An 18,633-nucleotide genomic window follows, 5' to 3' on the forward strand; every position below is an offset into this window, starting at 1 on the left:
AATGGAATTATTAAAACCAGCTGTAACATTGAGGGACCTCCGTCGTTGTACCCCAAAAATATCGAAAATGCCAAGAGCCACAGAGTTTCTTTTACTAATCAATCCAACAATACCACAAAGGATTATTCCTATTATTGTTTAAATCTAAACACATCGCGAGAAGTGCCCGGTTTTATGTTATATGTAAGTTTACTGTAGGAACATATAGACATGGACGTTGCTGACAATACCAAAATAAAGTCTCCTGTCCACTTCAAAAGCACATCGGCATTAGATTTCAAATTCTCATCTATATTGAAATGTGGAAAAGTATTCCTGTGAACCACAGCAAAATGATCCAGGTTCCTTTGTTTCAGCTTAACCTGAAACATGTGTAACTTTGCCAACAACTGAACAAATGAAAATATAGACTATATTGGTGGAGCTAAGAACACAAACACTAGAAGTAACCTACTCCAGAAGATTTATGACTTCCTGTGTGTATCAATGTAGCGCCTTTGTGACCTGCAGCCTTTAACCTCTTGCTACTTTTCCTTTACTAAAAAGGTCAACAACAAGTGGTCAGCACTGTCTGTCAAAGGGAAAGCGATAGAGATGAAGACTTCAGACCCAAACCACTATACCACAGTCCACTCTCAAAAGAAAAACAAGCCAATTGCTGCTGTCCACACAATAGTGAAAGTCTCCCACAGCTGACAGACACATGAACGTCACAGCACATTGACTCACATGGCTTTTTGTTGATGCGCCCTACTCCCAAGTTTCTTCGGTTAGTCATGCAAGCTTCTCTTTTGTCTGATCAAGAACAGCCTTTTATTGGGTTGATTCAGATTACAGATTCATCAGAAAGAGACATACTTGACTGGTTTAAAATATAAAAAAAGAGAAAACAACTTCCCTTAGGCATGGTCTCTTAGTCTACGCCAAGGGTGTCATTTTAGATATAATATTTAGATTTTTTTAAATAAATGTATTAAAAAAACTGGATTAAAATCTCCGAATATTCCATTTTAATAGATGTAAAACTATGTTTATTTTACCTTTTTTTTTATATATATTTTTAGATTTTGCAAAATGATTTTTGAACTAAAACAATGAAAAATTGCATTAAAAAAATTACAATTATTGGTTTAAAAGGGGAAAAATCAGGAAATTTAATATACATCTATACTATATTTCATATATTTTAATTTGATTCTAAAACAGAAAATCGGCACTCATGATTTACTTTCCTGGGCCACACAGAATGATGCGGCAGGCCAAATTTGGCCCCGGGCCGCTACTTTGACACACATGGTCTACGCACTCATGTCTTTTTTTGGTCCTTGCTGCTTTTCCTTTACATTTTTCATCTTCTATCATGCTCTGCCCACATTGGGTTCAGGGTTAGGGTGATAAAATATCACACCTGAAAATGTATTTAACGTAAGGTGGACCCAGCATTAAATCGGGGAAGTAACATACCATAAATGAATACTGTATGGCTTGCAATGACCCTTCGGGGGAAAAAAATGCATACCACGTGAACAAGTTTTACCATCTGTCTCACCTCACACCATTGTGGATTTACAGCCAGACTATAAATTCATGAATTAACTATTTTCTGCCCCACAAATTTGCAGGAAATCCTCCAAAAAGTTAAACATCATATAATATTTAAAACTGGCTTTTTTAAAAATTGCTTTACATTGTAAATGCCAACAGCAAACTGCCTTACATACAGCGGTTAAATTATTTTACACTTGCATAGTATTGTATAGATACTGTCCCAACTTTAATCCATTGTCAATGATTGAGGCCCAACGCCCATAGTCCTAAACATAGTCAAATACAGGCACCTGTGGACAGAACATTCAATAAAACATAGGTATACTTTCCTTTCAAAGAAAGTTATCTGTCCCAGGATACACATTGTTTGCAGGTGCATAATAAAGTGAGGCGGTTTTTATTCCAGTGTGTTTTGCTCTCTATGAAATGTAAAAGTAAATACACTTGGGTCCAATTAATGTTGTCTTGGCCTCTACTTCGGAGGAAGCAGATGGCAGATCTAAGTATGCATTTTAAAACCGATTTAAGTCTGGCCCTTTTCACAATGTGCAAATTTGATATGATGACCCAAAAAAATACTCAGTGATCACAGCAGGACAGCAAAACAATCATTATACGGGCACACGCGGGTATAAATCACACGGAAAAGTCAACATCATGCTCCTCTGAGTTCTACTATTACAAGTCATTTTTTTGCTATGTCTTAAGTGAATATAAACTTATGACAACACGAGAACGTGCAATTTACCCACTTCTCTTTTCCAACTTCATGTAACATTATACAGTATACTTCTTTTGAGTTGTCAGCTGGTGGGTAAAAATGATGAATTTGCTTATTTAACAGAAACACCCGCATCTATAACTTTATAGTGGAAATTTCAATATGCATCATCACCATGCATCATGCCCGCCTTGCAGTGTTGAGTTTAAAGGTTCAATTCCTGATGGCTTTCCAACTTTCTTGTATTGTGTTTGCATTTTCTCCCCATGCTTGCATGGTTTTTCTCTGGGTACTCCAGTTTTGGAGGTTGATTGATCATTCCACAGGTATTACTCTGTGCACCTGATGAGTTGTTGACCTTTTGACCTGCGATTGGTTGGCAATCAATTAAAAGATACATATTTGAAATATGAGAAAATGTTGCTGTCTTTTTAACGGGGCTCCGCTGATCAAACGGCGCTCCATAAAGAAAAGAAAAAATGAATGAATGAATAAATTAATTAATGTTTCTATTTGCATAGATGACGTCGTATTGCCCTCTGTCGTCAAAACAACAGACTGACAAAGCAATTTTCTATTGGATCGTGAAAATCACGTGATCAAAACACAATCATGGCGGCGTCCGTCGCAGTACGTTCGAGCATGGGGCTGACTTTCAGGCTTTCGCGAGTTTTACCGGACTGTATCTTATGTCCCTTGTCCAGGTTGAAGACTTCTGCGTCTCATTTACGACGGAAAGACTCCGTGTTCAGCTTTCGTACCATTATTAGACATTTGCAGACAAATATAGGTGAGTACTTCGCTTTGGCAAATACCCTCCAGCTTGTATTTTAACGTATCACGCTTTATGGCGATGACGTTATAATTGTTGATTTGAAGTGTTTGCTAGCAGATGCTTGGAGGCTTATAATGTTCCTAATTTTGGAAAATGTCAGCACTTTAGTTTTTGCTGAGCAACGCTTGTGTAACCTGGCTCGCTAAGCATTGTAAACCCTTGTGCAACAAGTAACATTTTCTCATGACGTAGTGATTATTATGACCATTATTAATGTTTTCCCCTTGAGAGTATAGTGATTACTATTTACCTGTATTTGTGCCAAGGTTCGGACCAAAGTGAGGAAAGTAGCACCGACGAAGAGAACCAGGGACATGTGTAAGTCTACAGGCGAGCTACATTTCAAACGACCATTCTATATTTTCATATATACATGACATATTTTACTTGAGGAAAAATATCATAAAGGGTATGCTGCATAAAATGATGTCATTTGAATGAAACGGTTGTTTTTCTTTAGATATAATAAAAAAAATATTACAAAAACAGAACACTTTAATTACAGATTTCCGTGTTGATATTTGTCTTTCAGTGTCAATGTGGTTTATGTAGACCGATCAGGCCAGAGGATCCCAGTAAGGGCCAAAGTGGGAGACAATATTTTGTACTTGGCTCACAAGAATGGAATTGAACTAGAAGGTAAGTGTTTATATTTTACGGAAGCTTTTTTTAAACTTTATTTCCACAAAGTTACTTTAGAAATGTTCTCTGATTTAACATGCTCTGTCTGCATGCAGCATAAAATGAACCAAAATAAGCATATGTCCTACTACTTGCTTAAGGCTGCCCTCTACTGGCCAATTTTTAAACTACATGCATGACACACTTAAATAAATTTGCTGTGTGCAATTCCCTAACATACAGAAGACTGCCCTGTACTGTCTAACTCATACTTTTATTCTCGCAAATAAATAATCAACCCCGTTACAACTACAAAATCTGTACTTTTACCCAATACTGTGGCCTTTGCATTGAAGTACATATTCAAATTTTGTTTTCACCCTCATTTTCCATTCAGGGGCGTGTGAGGCTTCGTTAGCCTGTTCAACATGTCATGTTTATGTAAACAGAGATTATTTTGATAAACTACCCGAACCCGATGAGAGGTAGGAATCACTTTTAATGATATTTGTGCAACATTTCATTCATATGTGGCAAACATGATGAGATGTAGGCAAACCAATATCATGTAAACTACTGATGTTTTAGAGAGGATGATATGCTGGACATGGCGCCCATGCTACAGGAGAACTCCCGACTAGGATGCCAGATTATCTTGACTCCAGATCTGGAGGGCATGGAGGTGACTTTACCCAAGGTCACGAGGAACTTCTACGTGGATGGACATGTTCCCAAACCTCATTGAGTATACGCACTTGAAACGAAGGTGAGATTGAGAGGGGTGGCCCAGCAGCGGAGAAGCCTTGAAAAGAAGGTAGTGGGTTACTTTTTGAAGAAATCTATGGTTTGGGAACTCCATAGTAATGACCTTGAAGATCTTGATTGCCCAAATAACAGTTGACTGAGGTGGCCCGCAGACCTTATCAGAATTCCGTGAAATCAAATGGTTACTTTCTGGAAAATATATTGTCCTTAAATCTTTGTGTGGAATGTCACCAGGATAGTATATATCATCCTATAACACTCTTGAAGACATTGAGAGGGGAAATGGTACATGAAGAAAAACACCTAGGGCAATGAAGTCGTAGTTGTAATATCAGAAATTAGGGGTGCAGGAATTTATTTGTAATTTTAACCAGTAAATGTAAAAATTCACACAAAAAGAAATGCAATAATCTGGACCAACTGCCAAACTACAAATGATCATTCAGATAATATTAAAAATATACACTCAGTCATTTCACGTTGAACATGTTAAAAAGATTCTTGTATACACTGTTATAGTTACATTTTGTATGATATATATAGTAGCTATATGGCTGCTACTCTTAAAATCCTGATAAACATTTCCAATGTTCTGTATAAATGTGCCTATCTTTGGAAGGAAAGTGCTGTCAGGTGACAGGTTGTGGCAGACCCAGATTGAATTTATTTCTCATGTCTACTGTACTTTTTCAATTTACGCACACATTTCAGTCACTAATGTATGTCCTTCATGTGTTTAAATTTGTGTAATAAAGTGCAATTTTAAAGGTACCTTCTTGTTTTCTACTACACCAGATAAAATTTTCTAAATGTGTAACCAAAAGTACATAAGTATTAGTAATAATATTACATAATGTCAAAGACAGGTGATTTATAGTAATCTTATTGATGTTTAGGTCGACATGTTCCTTTATTTCAGTCAACAATTTTAATATTCCATTTAAGAAGAATTACTTAAAAAAAACTAAGCCTTCGGAGTAAAAATTTAGTGATGTATTTTTATAAATATATATAATCTACAGAAGACCCACACAAGGACCACCCCAACATATCCACCCACTACATATAATTAGTTATAAATCGCCTTCAGGTGCTAACATCAAAGTTGACCAGCGCCACCTGTCAGATGCTCATTTGATGACAGCAATAATTCAACACAACTATAAATTGAAAATCTAGTAAGGTAAGAGAGACCTAACTTTATTTTGGCCCCGAAATCATAAATCTTTAACATGACTTCAGCGTGGCCTAATAGCGGTGACACCGCCCTGCACTACATTTGGTTGTATTCTATTACTGCTCTCTCATAAGGAACTAAAATCTATATTCTCAAAAGAAATTCGCGTTTATTGGAAAGTTAAGTATAACAATAGAAAAAAATGTGATTTCAGATGGTAAATTGTCTATCTTGCCGAAGGAGACGAACGATGAATGTAAAAAGACCAACTTTACTTTAGTTGGCAGGTTTGAAGTGCAATACGTTTTAACCATATGCGAACATAAAAATACATATCTGAGATAACTACACGCTAAGATCACGTTGAAATAAGCGATCCCCGTTAAAAGTGGGGAAATTAAATTCCAACAAATTAGTCGATCTACTACCTGAACAGCAGTATCCAGCGTAGCATGAAAAACTTCATGTTTAACAGGAAACAAATCATCCACTTTAAGGGGTTTATATTAAAATTCTGCATTATCCATTGCAAAATTTTCTTCTGTCTTCACAGAAGTGATCTGCTCAAATCAAGGAAAATAACTGTTCATAAAATAAGCGTAATCTCTATTTTAAATTAGCATGTAGCATGGATTTACCCTTTATTATAATTAACATTCATTATATAGTTAGTCTACACTAGACTCAATCAGGCCGAATGTGTATATAATAATATCCTCAGTTCAAGTTGAAAAGCCTCATACAAATAATAGGCTCAAAATGCCCTTTCACACTGCGTGGTTTTGTCCATGGGTATCCTCAAGGGCCACAATGGGTGCAAGTTTTCATTCCAACTTTTTTCCAAAGATTGCCATCAAGCATACCTCAAGTATCAATTGTCTTCCAAGTTGTTTGTTTTCATGATGCAGATATGGACAGAGATGAGACGTCACAGGTGGTCTTCATCCGGAGGGCAGCAGAACAAGATTGCTCTGAATCTGCACGTGACTACCTTTTCAGGGAAGTTTCTAAACTTGAGGCCTCTTTGCAAAGCCGTCTACTGGACACCACATCGCTGTCTTATTTGCTTGAAGACGGTCATACCGAAAGGGCTCAAAATATAATCCAAGTAGAAACTGTAGCAAAGCCCCCATTTGGAGTACACAACCCTTGGATAGCATTGAGTGTGATCAACATGCAGTGTGAGAGGCTCATTAATCTTGAATGGGAATCTGGTTCAAAATCACCCATATGCTCCTCCATCCCTTTTGAATACAATTCTCCATCTGTTGAAGGAACCACTGGTGGCTGTGTTGAATACACTTCAAAGCTGCCACTGTCTGCTGCAGAGATGTCTCCTATCAATGTGGTTGATGAGCATGAGGGCTCTATACATAAGAAATTTGGTAAAGAGTTTACATCTATTACTTCACCACAGATGGCCGCCAAAGAAAAAGCAGCACTGTCATCTTCTCAGCCTTCTAAAACAGAACCAACGATGAATGTTGACAATTTGAAGGGATGTCACCAAAGCTTATTTGCTAAACATCACGATGCAAACGCCTATGTTTCAGGAAGTTCAATGTTACATGCGAATATGTCTAACATCTTTCCTCATGCTACAGTGAGTTTGGAGCAATCATGGCCGGCACTCCCCTTCGACCAGAATGCAAACTTCATTTTGGGATGTCACTCTCCTTCTGAACCAAATGATTGCATTGTGTCATCAAAGTCATATGGTGCAAATGTTGCCGATTGGGAGCACTCTACTATTACCACAGTGACCTCAGAATGGAAGTCGAATGAGGGAAATGATACTCCAGTCACGTCGCCTTTAGAGAGATCTAAAAAACCTAGAAAGCAACCCAATCCTCGCCGCAGTGTGGATGTCAAAGACCCACACTTCCAGGGAGTAACATTCCGGATAGATGCCAAGCTGGATGACTGCAGGGAACAGTGTCGACTCTTCATAATATCCAAGTACAGGTGCGGACAGGCCCGAGTGCTGTTGCTGGTTGATTGTAATCATTTCCAACTATGCGTTGCAATATGTCTGTTTCTACCACAGCAAGGAGATCTGCAAAAGTGTGCGCAAACGAAGATCGAGAAGTCGAGCGGTCCAAATGACCGGCATCTCTGAAGATGAGACTGAAACAGCTACTTCACGTGTGTATAATTTTTAACTGTTGTCAACAGTTTAAACCACAGTCACTTTACCACATTGTGACTTTGTATTTTGAAGGCCTACCAGAGCAAAATTAAATGTCATTGAAATTTGACACATCACGGGAAAGTGTTTTAATGGCCGTGTCAAAAAATGTATGACGTGGAAAAAAAAGCAGCAGGTATACCATCTCTAACAAATCCTGTGAGTGTGCTCAATGAATGTACTTAATCTATGCCTTGCTCAACAGTCAGTTGTCAATCAAGTACATACATATACAAGAGGTGATGGGCACGCATAAATGCACTACACCAGGGGTGCTCAATATATATCCATTGTGATCTATAAGTCTGTCACCAAAGTACTATGGCTCGATCGAATGACAATAAAATTTTATTATCAGCTTGTTTTTCGAGGAAGCTTTCCCTCGGTTAAGAAGTCATGCGAGCGATTAAATGTTTTAATACATACACGTTGTTGGTTGGTATCTATGTGTATTTTCCCACTGGGAGGCGCTGCTACACAACGAGATTATTGGCAATAATACCCTCTATAATCCATAATGTAGAATGTTTTTAGTCGGCACAAAGTTGCATCGCTCAACTATACATTGTACCATCTACTGTATTTAAAGTTTAATTCATCTTGATATTGCCATCAGGGTGCAAAATTTGTGCATCGTGCTGCACGAGAAAAACGCCCATGTGGAGAGATGCAGAAGATGGAACCCCTCTCTGCAATGCCTGTGGCTTAAGGTATTGATTGAATGCTTATTACTTAATTTATTATGCTTTAGTAATATACTCTATAGTGGATATAAGTCTACACCCCCTTCTCAAGTTCCCAGTATTGGTTAATATATTGAAAAGAATGGCACAAAAGTCACCTTTTCCACTGTTTTATCAACTTGTTTGAAGTGTTTGATTTCTAAATTCTAAAAAAAAGATTACTATTAGTTTTAAATTTAGAGCTGTACTTCTGAAAGTGTTTTGGACTAAGTTTTATACATACAAAAAAACTTAAAAAACAGTGTCTGCATTTCTAAAGTGTGTGGAAGAAATTGTGGTTGCAATTGACTTTTGAGTAATACATTTAGTTAACTATTCTGTGCTTCTCTTTTCTCTTAGCAAGGGTAAAATATTTATTACTTTTTATTTCCCCTTTTCTCTTTAAAAGATACAGAAAATACAGGGTGCGCTGTACTAATTGCTGGAATATCCCGAGAAATGATAGAAATGACACCGCAATCTGCCCCAAGTGTGGAGATGTGAGTCCGACCCTCTTCCCAGCTCATATATGACCTCTAGAATTTTCACTTTTAGGCTCACACAAAGGATTTGACAAAGTGTCTTAATGCACACTAGAATAAGTTTTAAATACCTCTTAAATTATTTGTATAGGTAATTTAACACTGTTAGTCTAAATGTTTGCTGTGGTTCTTTATTAGAACTTTTGACTTTTCTTAGTGGAAAGAAAGTGTGAGAATAGTTTAGTGTATTGGAATTTTTCAAGATTTGCCAAGTATTTCTAAAGTGAGCTGTGTTTGAAAATATATTTATTGCTGAAGTTAAATGTTACAGTTGTGTGTTTTAGTGTGTCTGTGTGTGTGTTCTTGTTGATTTGGTTTTATTATGGTTTTGATGGTGGTTTTGTTTTAATGGTTAATGTGTGTTATTTTTTTCCTTTGCATGCAAGTTTTTGACAATATAAAAATGGAATTTTGCGTGAAAAAAGTATGGTGCTATTTATCTGCATTAAAGTTTAGAAAAAAAACTTTTGTTGCCCTAATTTAATCCCTTAAATCTATTTAAATGTAGCAATTCTGTTCATCAAAGATGAAGAATGATATGTTTATTCATCATAACTGATTGTTAGACACAATAACTGGAAGTGTTGTGCATTAATAATACTTTGCTGTTCCACGAGCCCACATGGTGGGTGGCCTTGCATGGACGGATGCTATGCAAACAAACTATTGTTTTATGAAACACGTCTAATTTTGAACAGCCCAAAAGACTTGCTTCATTTGGCTAAAACATCCAGCACCGATGTGTGCCAAAGGAAATGAGATGAATAAGCCAAGAGCTTAAATAATATTTTTTGCAATCATATACAAGTCTGTATATCTATTTGATTTAAATGCTCAATTTCAGCACCTCCATAATACTTCATTCATACACTGATCACAGCGAGGCTTCCCCACTGAAGAGATCTGCTATTTCTCGTTCTCAATGGCCCTGCAATGAGCTGGCCACCAATTCAGGATGAGGCCCGTAGTTGGCTGGGATAAGCCCCAGCACCCCCAATGTGACTATTAACGATTCAGAAAATGAATGAATGAAGTCACTGCAATTTGAGTGGCAATTAATTGTAAAACTTTGTCTCCCTCCAGTGGCGAAAGGATCAAATTGCCGCATTGACTTTGCTAGTGTAGTTCTTTGCCAAAAAGCAGTCAAGAGGAAAACACAAAAACAGACAGGATGAAAGTCCAACAAACAAGCTGTTACTTTTAAATTCCATTTATTCCCATATATTCACATAAATGCATTTCAGTTCTGAAGGTAATAGATATATTATCATACTAATGGACAAATACTCCAGAGAGGCACTGCAACATTTTCCCCAGCCCTAATGAAGATAAACAGTATTAAAAATCGGTGGATTTGTACTTCAGGAATAAGAATAAGATATAAGAATATTATACACTGTGTGTATCTGGCACATCAAGAAGTCTAGTGGTAGTTTGTGTGTTTTGTGTGTCATACGTGGAAACGAAAAATGAAAAACATTAGGGCTGGACGGATATTTTGTGTAACAATATTTCAGCTCTCGTAAGCATGCAGAGTGTGTGAGAGAAAGTTGGAAAGTGACGCGACGTTTCCTATTATTACAGGATGGAGGTCAACAACGAGCTAAACTGTGGAAGTTGGACGCTGATGATGAGAAATATGACACAAAATAGACACAATACGCTGTTGTTTCACATTGTGTCACCTTGACCTGAAGGTACAACTGCACAATCATTTCACACACTGTTGCTTCATCCAAATTCATGTTAAATCTGATAAATACAATGTGTATTTGTTCTGCATTGTTGTCTAAAAAAGCACATTTTAAAACTACAGAAACATCAAAATTATTATACATATAATACTATTGAATAAGCCTCTTGTATTGGCTCTCACGGCACTTTCCCAAGTGTGCTTATTGAAATATCCAGTGAGTGCATTCTTTTTGGCTTGTGTCCAAATGTTGATGAGGAAAGTAGAAGTAGCCCTCCATCAAGGAAACAATAGATTGCCCCCATGATGTTCTCATTAGCCCTCCGCCTGAAATCCCCCTGACTGCCCAAGGAAGTCCAAAGAGAGATAGAAGACAATAAGGGGAGTTGTTTATTCTTTAATTATACAATTGTCTCTTTATTTTTTCATTACAGGTGTTCCTTCTTTGAAATCCACAGCACATATGAATGTTGAGTGACGCTAACCTCACACCTGTGGCGACGGCAGACACGAGGAACCCTTTGTAAGTCACCTTTGTGCACTTTACTAATACTCATGCCAAACATCAGGGCTGTAAAAACTAAAACTGGGAAGTGTGCACAGGAAACAGCTGGAATTTGCATCCGCTCACTCGCCCTGTGCCAGGTGCATCCTGGGAAAATGAGCAATGCGTGACCGTCGATAGATGACTGATGGTCATACAGTCCTGAGGGTTGCCACAAAAGGAAAGTAATTCATAGAAAATACTCTGTTTAATACATATAATAATAGAAAAAAAATATTGAAATGACCTAACTCATCACATATAGGAGGTTAAAACATTTATTTTTTCATCAGTTACATTAAAATGCTGTGAAAATGAAGATTCACTACAGATATTACAAGACTAAAGTTCTAATTTTGGAAGAATGAAAACTACCAATTGAACAATGGTTAATAATAATGGTGATATTAATTAAATTGAATGGATTTATTGTCATTCTACAAGATTTAAAGCTTCATCATAAAGAAGTAGGCAACATCCTAATAAGAAGAATGAGTTACAATTAATGTAATATAATGATGATATAATTTAGCAGTTTTACCACTAAACGTTTTAACATTATATAAATATTATAATATATTGAGGAGCAATACCCAGAACCCCAAATCTCTACTACCCTACGACCAAGCAATGCCTCCCCAATCAAACAGATTGATCAAAATGCTAAAAAAACTATAATTGAACATCATTATTGTTTAGATACATCAATGTATTTGCCCATGAGATTGATTGGCAATCCATTCCGGATGTATTTTGCCTAGCCTAGTCGGCCCCCCTCGACTTGCACAGGATAAATACTTTGGCTGGATGGTTGGATAAATGGATGTTTATAAGTACCCATAACAATAAACGCCAATAAAGGAGCTGCCGCAGAAGACGAATGGAGGAAAAGAATGTGTCAAGGCGAGTGTCTGCACCGTTGTTTGTCACTTTCGCCATCAATTGCGCCCTGAATATTGCCTCAAACAATTAGCTCCCATGATCGCTATCACTCTGTGCACAATAGTGTTTACTTGCTGGGGAGGAAACGCGGCCACGGACTCCACTTGTTGGAGTGTGTCTTGCTCTGAGTGTGAGTCTTGAAAGTATATTGTTTATTCCAATGTACAGTGCACACGCCAATGATGACAAAAAAAGCTATTTCTGGACAGTAAAACCACAGTTTGTCTGTTGATCTTTAATAATTGAATTTCTAAATGGATCGCACAAGCAGACGGACTACCAGTCACTCTCGCATTAGATGTCCACCATAGTGAAACTGTTCCTGGAAAGGCTAATTGCAAACTCATACTTTTGCATTAGTCGCGTATAATTAACAGGTAACTGAAGTCAGTTTGCTTTAGATTTTAATCCAGTTTCTTATGTGTTATTCTTTTTTATAGGCATTGATCAAGTGGAACTGCAGCTGTGGGATGCAAAGCAACATAACCCGAATCCTGCGCCCACAATGATGATGATGATGAGCATAGAGTACACATAGAGTACAGTAATAATAACACAACAATGGATACTGATGACAGATTTGTCACACAGTTACTCAGCAAAGTGCCCTCTTTCCCAGGACCTCAAAGGTCACTTTACAGTAGAGTGGACATGGTGTCTATGTGCGGGTGAGCGTCTGAGGAGGAAACCGCTGAGGGAATGGAGAAGAGGTGTCGGCCCCCAGGTCGTGACACCCACCCGCAGACAGCGAGCATTCGCTAGAGAACAAAGAGGAGGCATGACATGCATTTAGGAAGGAAGTTGAAGAGGAAAGTGGCCTTGATGACGATTCTGATTGGTCATCAGCGACACAGGTGTGTGATATCAATGCATCCTAAATACCCACATATATGCCATGAATGACAATTTCCCATCCTGTCACACAAAAGTGGGGGTGGTGAATTTCAATGCAGATGCCATGGCTGATGATTTATGAATTATTTGAAACACTTGTGTCATTTGGATCCAAAATGTGACTGGAAACAGTTACAATATAGAGAGTAAATATGTATATAATAGTTGATTTTGCATATTCTGATGATTAGTTCAATTACAGTTAAATAAATTACTCCACACATGCAATTAATGGGGGGGGGGGGGGTATTTTGCATGGTGATGGCAGGTGGCAGAAAATGTTATTTGTGTCAATTTAGAATTATTTAGATACTCATGGACAAAATATAATTAACATCAGTCTGTGATTCAGATATTTCTTAGGCCAGCAGAGAAGGCCTTGCAGGCCCCGATGTTCCACCACTAGTACATACAGTAAGTGTGTGTGCACGCCTCATGTTATGTGTGTGTTTGGGTGGTGGTGGTGGTGGTGGTGTTGGATTGTGGGTGAGGGGGGGGGGAAGTAGTGGTGGTTTCTTATCTCTAGGCCACAGGCAGCTTTTGAGGCTCTTATCAGTAGTTACCACATTGTAGCAGCACATCCTCTTGTCCAGCAGGGAGCGGAAAACTCTGCTCGCAATATGGACAATTCCCCTCACTTCCAGACCACCCCTCTCTCTCTCTCACTGTCTCTCTCTCTCTTTCTCCATCTCACATTCTGACTGTGTCCCAGCATTCCGACTGGCAGCCCGGACAGCATTGTGTCGTCCTGGCGACTAATAGACAGGCAGAAAGTGAGTGAGAGACCAGAGGGATGACAGCAGTGTCAACATCATCGACATGCTCGCTTCCAGTCTTTTTTCCTCCTTCTCTTTTGGATCTGCGTGATTTGAATGCATATTCGACTTTTTTCAAAGAAAGTGTATGAGCGGCACATCAGATACTTTTTACTCTACAGAACCACAATTTTGGACACTGAAGTCACATGAGGTCCATTATGTTCCTGTGAGTACTGTTTTAGCTGATATACAGCGGTAAGAATATTTATTAGACTGCAGGTCATTGCCTCTAGTTCTTAAACTCTTATTCTTGATGTGCTGCTATTTTATATAGCAATGAGTCAACTCAAACTCAATAAATTATGTACTTTAATGGTTTTATTTTGCAATAAAAAAGTGCAGTATAATATTACCTAATACTGAAACTAAATTCTGTTAATGCTGTTCATTTGGGGCAACCTGGGCATACATTTTACATTAGGTGGTGGTTAATAAACGTGTACAGTATAATTAATAAAAATGCTCCTTCTAGTGTAGGGCTTAATAAAAAATTATAAGAGCTTATCTTCATTTAAAAAATCTCGTCAAACAACAGAATTATTACATGCCATGTATCTGTATTGCTATTTTAGATGACATTTTACATACACAAATATTTAAGTATTTAATCAAACTAATTATGTTTTAATTATTTTTAATTTTACTTGAATTTAAATTTGCACTACTGATTTAGATAAGATTAACATACATTTTCAAACTGTGTTAATGCATATCCCCTAAAATATATATGTACAGTAAGACATTTTTAGTATAGATATACACAGAATTAGATGTATAACATATTTATCAAATCAGTAATTTCAAAATGTTTGATAACGGATTTTTTTCTTTAGATTAATTCATAGATTTGATGTTGCTGTCAAAACAACTATCTTTAAATCATTGTGAAAGAGGGAACTGTCCAAACCAAAAGTCATGACCATTAAGTGGCAGTAAAACAGGAACAACTTTATTGCAAAACCTAGATGATGATGGTGACTCATAACCTACACCTAAAGTATATCTGCCTTTACACAACAATACTTTGGTTAAACAATACATTAAATACCGAATATCATATCAGAAACCCAATTTTTCTAAATGCATGCATGCCGTGCAAAACATGCCATGCTGTACATAGATTAGTTTCTAAATCTACAAACCGTATACGTCAACTATACACTAAAGCCCGAGTGTGTTTTTCTTTTGTTTTCCAGACGCTTTGATATGCATCCAATCTTTGCCAGCCGGGGACTTTCTGAGCGCTTTAAAGGATTTTGACTCACGTCCTCCACACGGACCAACACGTGAGACGGCATAGACTCCTCAATACAGGATATGTTTTAAGGACAAATATAAATATTATGTTACACTGCATCTAAACCTCTTGTATAGGCCAATCGAGTGCAATTTGCCTTCAGCGAGACAACAACTGACATTTTAACTGTATGGGCCCCCAAAAGATTTGTTCAGAGTAATGAAGCTTTAAACATCTAGTATCTATCAACCCTACTTTTACCAAATGGCAGGTAAAACAATAATTTCTTTGTGTTTAACTAAATAGGCCGCAATTTCCAACTGAGCAAATTTGCTTGTAAATGAAATATATAATCCTAATTCAATATAAAAAAAAAAAAACCTTTTACAAATGTATTTATCTTTTTAAAAGATGTGCTGTGGCCCAATAAACAAGGGGAGGGACTGTAAGAAAAAGGCGGGTTTGATTAACACTTTTCGATTCCTTCCCAGGCTCTAAAAAAAAAGCTTAATTAAGGGCGAGGTGAAGTAAATATAGAAAAGTGCGACAAAGCAGCGTACTTAAAATGTGTATACTAGCGTACATGAACATGTTTGTCGTCTTGATATATAAGAGCCACTAGGACAATGCACACCCAAACACACCTCACAAACACCCACCCACGCACTTGTAGGAAAGAGGAATTTCCACAATGATGGAGAAGATAAAGCCTAAAGAGCCTCAGACTCCCCCAGAGACCCTCCCCAGCTCCTCGCCTCCAACATGCATGTCCGATGAGAAAGATGCCCCCGAATGCACTGAGACGACAGCATCGACCGATGTGCGTATTGAGCCCGTTGCCATGGAGACGGAGGAGCATCGAGGTGGTTCACCAATGATCGCGTCCCACCCCGAGTCCCTAAAAGGCCCCTCTCCCCCACCACTTCTACCAGCCAAAAACACCAGGGGCCGCGTCCCTCCGTCCTCTGCTGCAACTTTCACTTGTTCTTCTTCCTCATCATCCTCTTCTCTTCCTTCACACATCCCGGTGATCAGTCTGGCCCACAGCAAGCCCCCTCTGGCTATCTCCAACCCGCCACTAACCGCCCTCCACCCAATTCCCAGAAAGCACCCTCACCTGGAGCTGCATCGTGCGCAGCTGGCCTGTTTGCCCGTCAGCGGTTCTGGGGGCTCTGCAAACACTGGGGGCGAAGGCGGTCCATCAGGACTAGCTCAGACGTACCTGCAGGCACATCATCCTTTTTTCTCAAGGTAAGAACAGTTTTTCATCTAAGAGTAAAGATTTTACTACTGATACTGTCAGTATTAAAGCAGGAAAAAGACATAGGCACTATCTTACAATCGTTACAATAACAAATACCTATTAAATCATTGTTGGATGGAGACTAATTGAGGATGTCCTCCGCCTTGTGCACATCGTTGACATCGTTCACCCCCCATCACCCTTGTGAGGATAAGCAGTACAGATAATGAATAAATGTATATTAAATCATTGTTTTTAAATGTTTATTTAGGGAGGATTGTCACATTTTCAATTCTCGTAAATTTTTCTCGGGCACTATTCTTTTTATTTAAATTAAATACGTATGATATGTCGTAATTACTATATATTCATTCCTTTTCCAAACAGCTTATCCTCACAAATTTGCGGGGGGTGCTGGAGCATATCCCAGCTAACTATGGGGACACTCTGAATCGGTGGCCGGCCAATCGCAGCGCACAAGGAGATGGACAACCACTCACTCTCATAACTAGGGGCAATTTAGAGTGTTTAATCAGCCTACCGTGCTAGTTTTTGGGATGTGTGACAAAACTGGACTACCCGGAGAAAAAACCAAAGGAGGAGCCTGAAGACTCAAATCATGAAAGAGTACAAGAGTTAAGGTTAGCTCAATTGAATGTCAAAATCTTGAAGGGCAATAGCTGGAAGCCTTTTTCAGCCCCAATTTGCATTAAATCTGACAATCAAAAAGCATTTTTATATCATAGCACATGTAGGACTGAACTCATAAGCCCCCCACTATGCCTCTCCCACTGCTTGTTCCTCTCTTTTGTGCTTGCTCCAGAAGCCATTGATCTATTCTAGCTACATGATACAATCAACTACTAACTGACATTCATTAGACTGGCCTCAAAAGCTTCACGCACAGTTTGTAGATCAGCTAATAATGTCCACCTCCCACTAGTACTTGCACTGCATCCCTCATGCCTGTGTCAATATTTTTTTCCTTCAGTTCTTTCTTGGGTGCTTCAGGAGGCTATGGCATCATCACAAGTGGGAGGGTTAAAAGAAGACCCCCGTCACACTTTGAGATGGAGATCAATGATTGTGAGTGGAATGTGAATGTATGGGTACACATAGTGTAAGATTTTAGTCAAATTTGATTGAAAAAGTACTGTGATTTTATGTGGTGGGGCGCTTTTAAAAATCCATAGCCTAATTTCTAAAAATCTCTTTTATGAAGCGGGGCCTCCTCAAAAAATCGCACGACGTGTCTTCACCAACAGCCGAGAGCGCTGGCGTCAACAGAACGTGAATGGCGCCTTCTCAGAACTGAGGAAGCTCATTCCCACGCACCCGCCCGATAAGAAGCTGAGCAAAAATGAGATCCTGCGTCTGGCCGTCAAGTACATCAACTTCTTGGTCACGCTGTTGGAGGACCAAGCTCAAGACGGGAGCAGAGAATCGGACGAGGAGGGGACGCAAAAGATGGATGATAAACTGGAACTCCTCTTTCCGTGTGACACGCCTCCTCCATCGCAAGGCGCATCGCCACCTTCAACTTGTCCCGAGGTGACGAGACCTCGCAAACAAGACTCCGCTGACTCTCCGACGAGCTCTAGTTGTGACAGCGACGTGAACAGCGAGGACGGCTTTGGGGTAAAGACCTCTGTGGTGACGCATAGCACTCTGGGCAAGGTCAAAGGTCAGATAAGGATGGTGGCAACCACGCGTGATGAGCGATGACCGCAAGAGTAAGTAGGGGTGGAGGGTTCAATATCCAAAAAAGAGATGCTGGCTTCTGAGTTTGATGTGTTGTCATTTTTGTGTGTGTCTTTTTCAATAAAGTGCTAATGTTGTGCTTGCATAGTTTTTTATTAAACCGTCATTTTCTACCATTGAGAGGGCAATATGGATTGGACGTTTTGGACTATCAATCTCATCTAGTGAGATATTACAATGGGAAAAATTTGTTTTTAAGACGGACGTTAGAGTTTGCTGACATAATATTGTGACAATTGCAACCATGGGAAAATGACTTCTATCATAATCCCATTATGTTTTTTGTCGATACTTATTTTAATGATCTGATGTGCCTGCACACACACACACATACACACACACACACACACACACGTGTGTGTGGTGGAGGCTGTATTTATTG

At 38.7% G+C, this 18,633-nt stretch overlaps 2 protein-coding genes and 1 long non-coding RNA gene across 4 annotated transcripts; all 3 read left to right on the top strand.

Moving 5' to 3' along the window:
• The first annotated feature begins 2,859 nt into the window (after positions 1-2,859).
• Positions 2,860-5,261, top strand: fdx2 (ferredoxin 2). The gene is made up of 5 exons (XM_077718995.1): positions 2,860-3,059; positions 3,371-3,422; positions 3,637-3,743; positions 4,123-4,210; positions 4,314-5,261. The coding sequence occupies exons 1-5, from the start codon at positions 2,882-2,884 to the stop codon at positions 4,468-4,470; spliced, it is 582 nt and encodes a 193-aa protein (XP_077575121.1). The 5' UTR covers positions 2,860-2,881; the 3' UTR covers positions 4,471-5,261.
• A 281-nt stretch (positions 5,262-5,542) lies between these two features.
• LOC144198326 (uncharacterized) lies at positions 5,543-9,576 on the top strand. The gene is made up of 5 exons (XR_013326690.1): positions 5,543-5,673; positions 6,576-7,632; positions 7,715-7,812; positions 8,472-8,565; positions 8,987-9,576. It is a non-coding gene; the product is annotated as an uncharacterized LOC144198326 (long non-coding RNA).
• Positions 9,577-13,825: 4,249 nt separating this feature from the next.
• lyl1 (LYL1 basic helix-loop-helix family member) lies at positions 13,826-18,328 on the top strand. 2 transcript variants are annotated; one of them, XM_077719119.1, is made up of 5 exons: positions 13,826-13,965; positions 14,089-14,205; positions 15,207-16,498; positions 17,482-17,576; positions 17,713-18,328. In XM_077719119.1, exons 3-5 carry the CDS (start codon positions 15,939-15,941, stop codon positions 18,213-18,215), a joined length of 1,158 nt encoding a protein of 385 aa, XP_077575245.1. In that variant the 5' UTR covers positions 13,826-13,965; positions 14,089-14,205; positions 15,207-15,938; the 3' UTR covers positions 18,216-18,328. The 2 variants fall into 2 exon arrangements, with proteins under 2 accessions (XP_077575245.1, XP_077575244.1); XM_077719118.1 differs by having other exon boundaries at positions 14,089-14,176.
• Positions 18,329-18,633: the final 305 nt, after the last annotated feature.

The sequence above is a fragment of the Stigmatopora nigra genome, chromosome 6, assembly GCF_051989575.1.
Source record: "Stigmatopora nigra isolate UIUO_SnigA chromosome 6, RoL_Snig_1.1, whole genome shotgun sequence".
NCBI classification, from domain to species: domain Eukaryota; kingdom Metazoa; phylum Chordata; class Actinopteri; order Syngnathiformes; family Syngnathidae; genus Stigmatopora; species Stigmatopora nigra.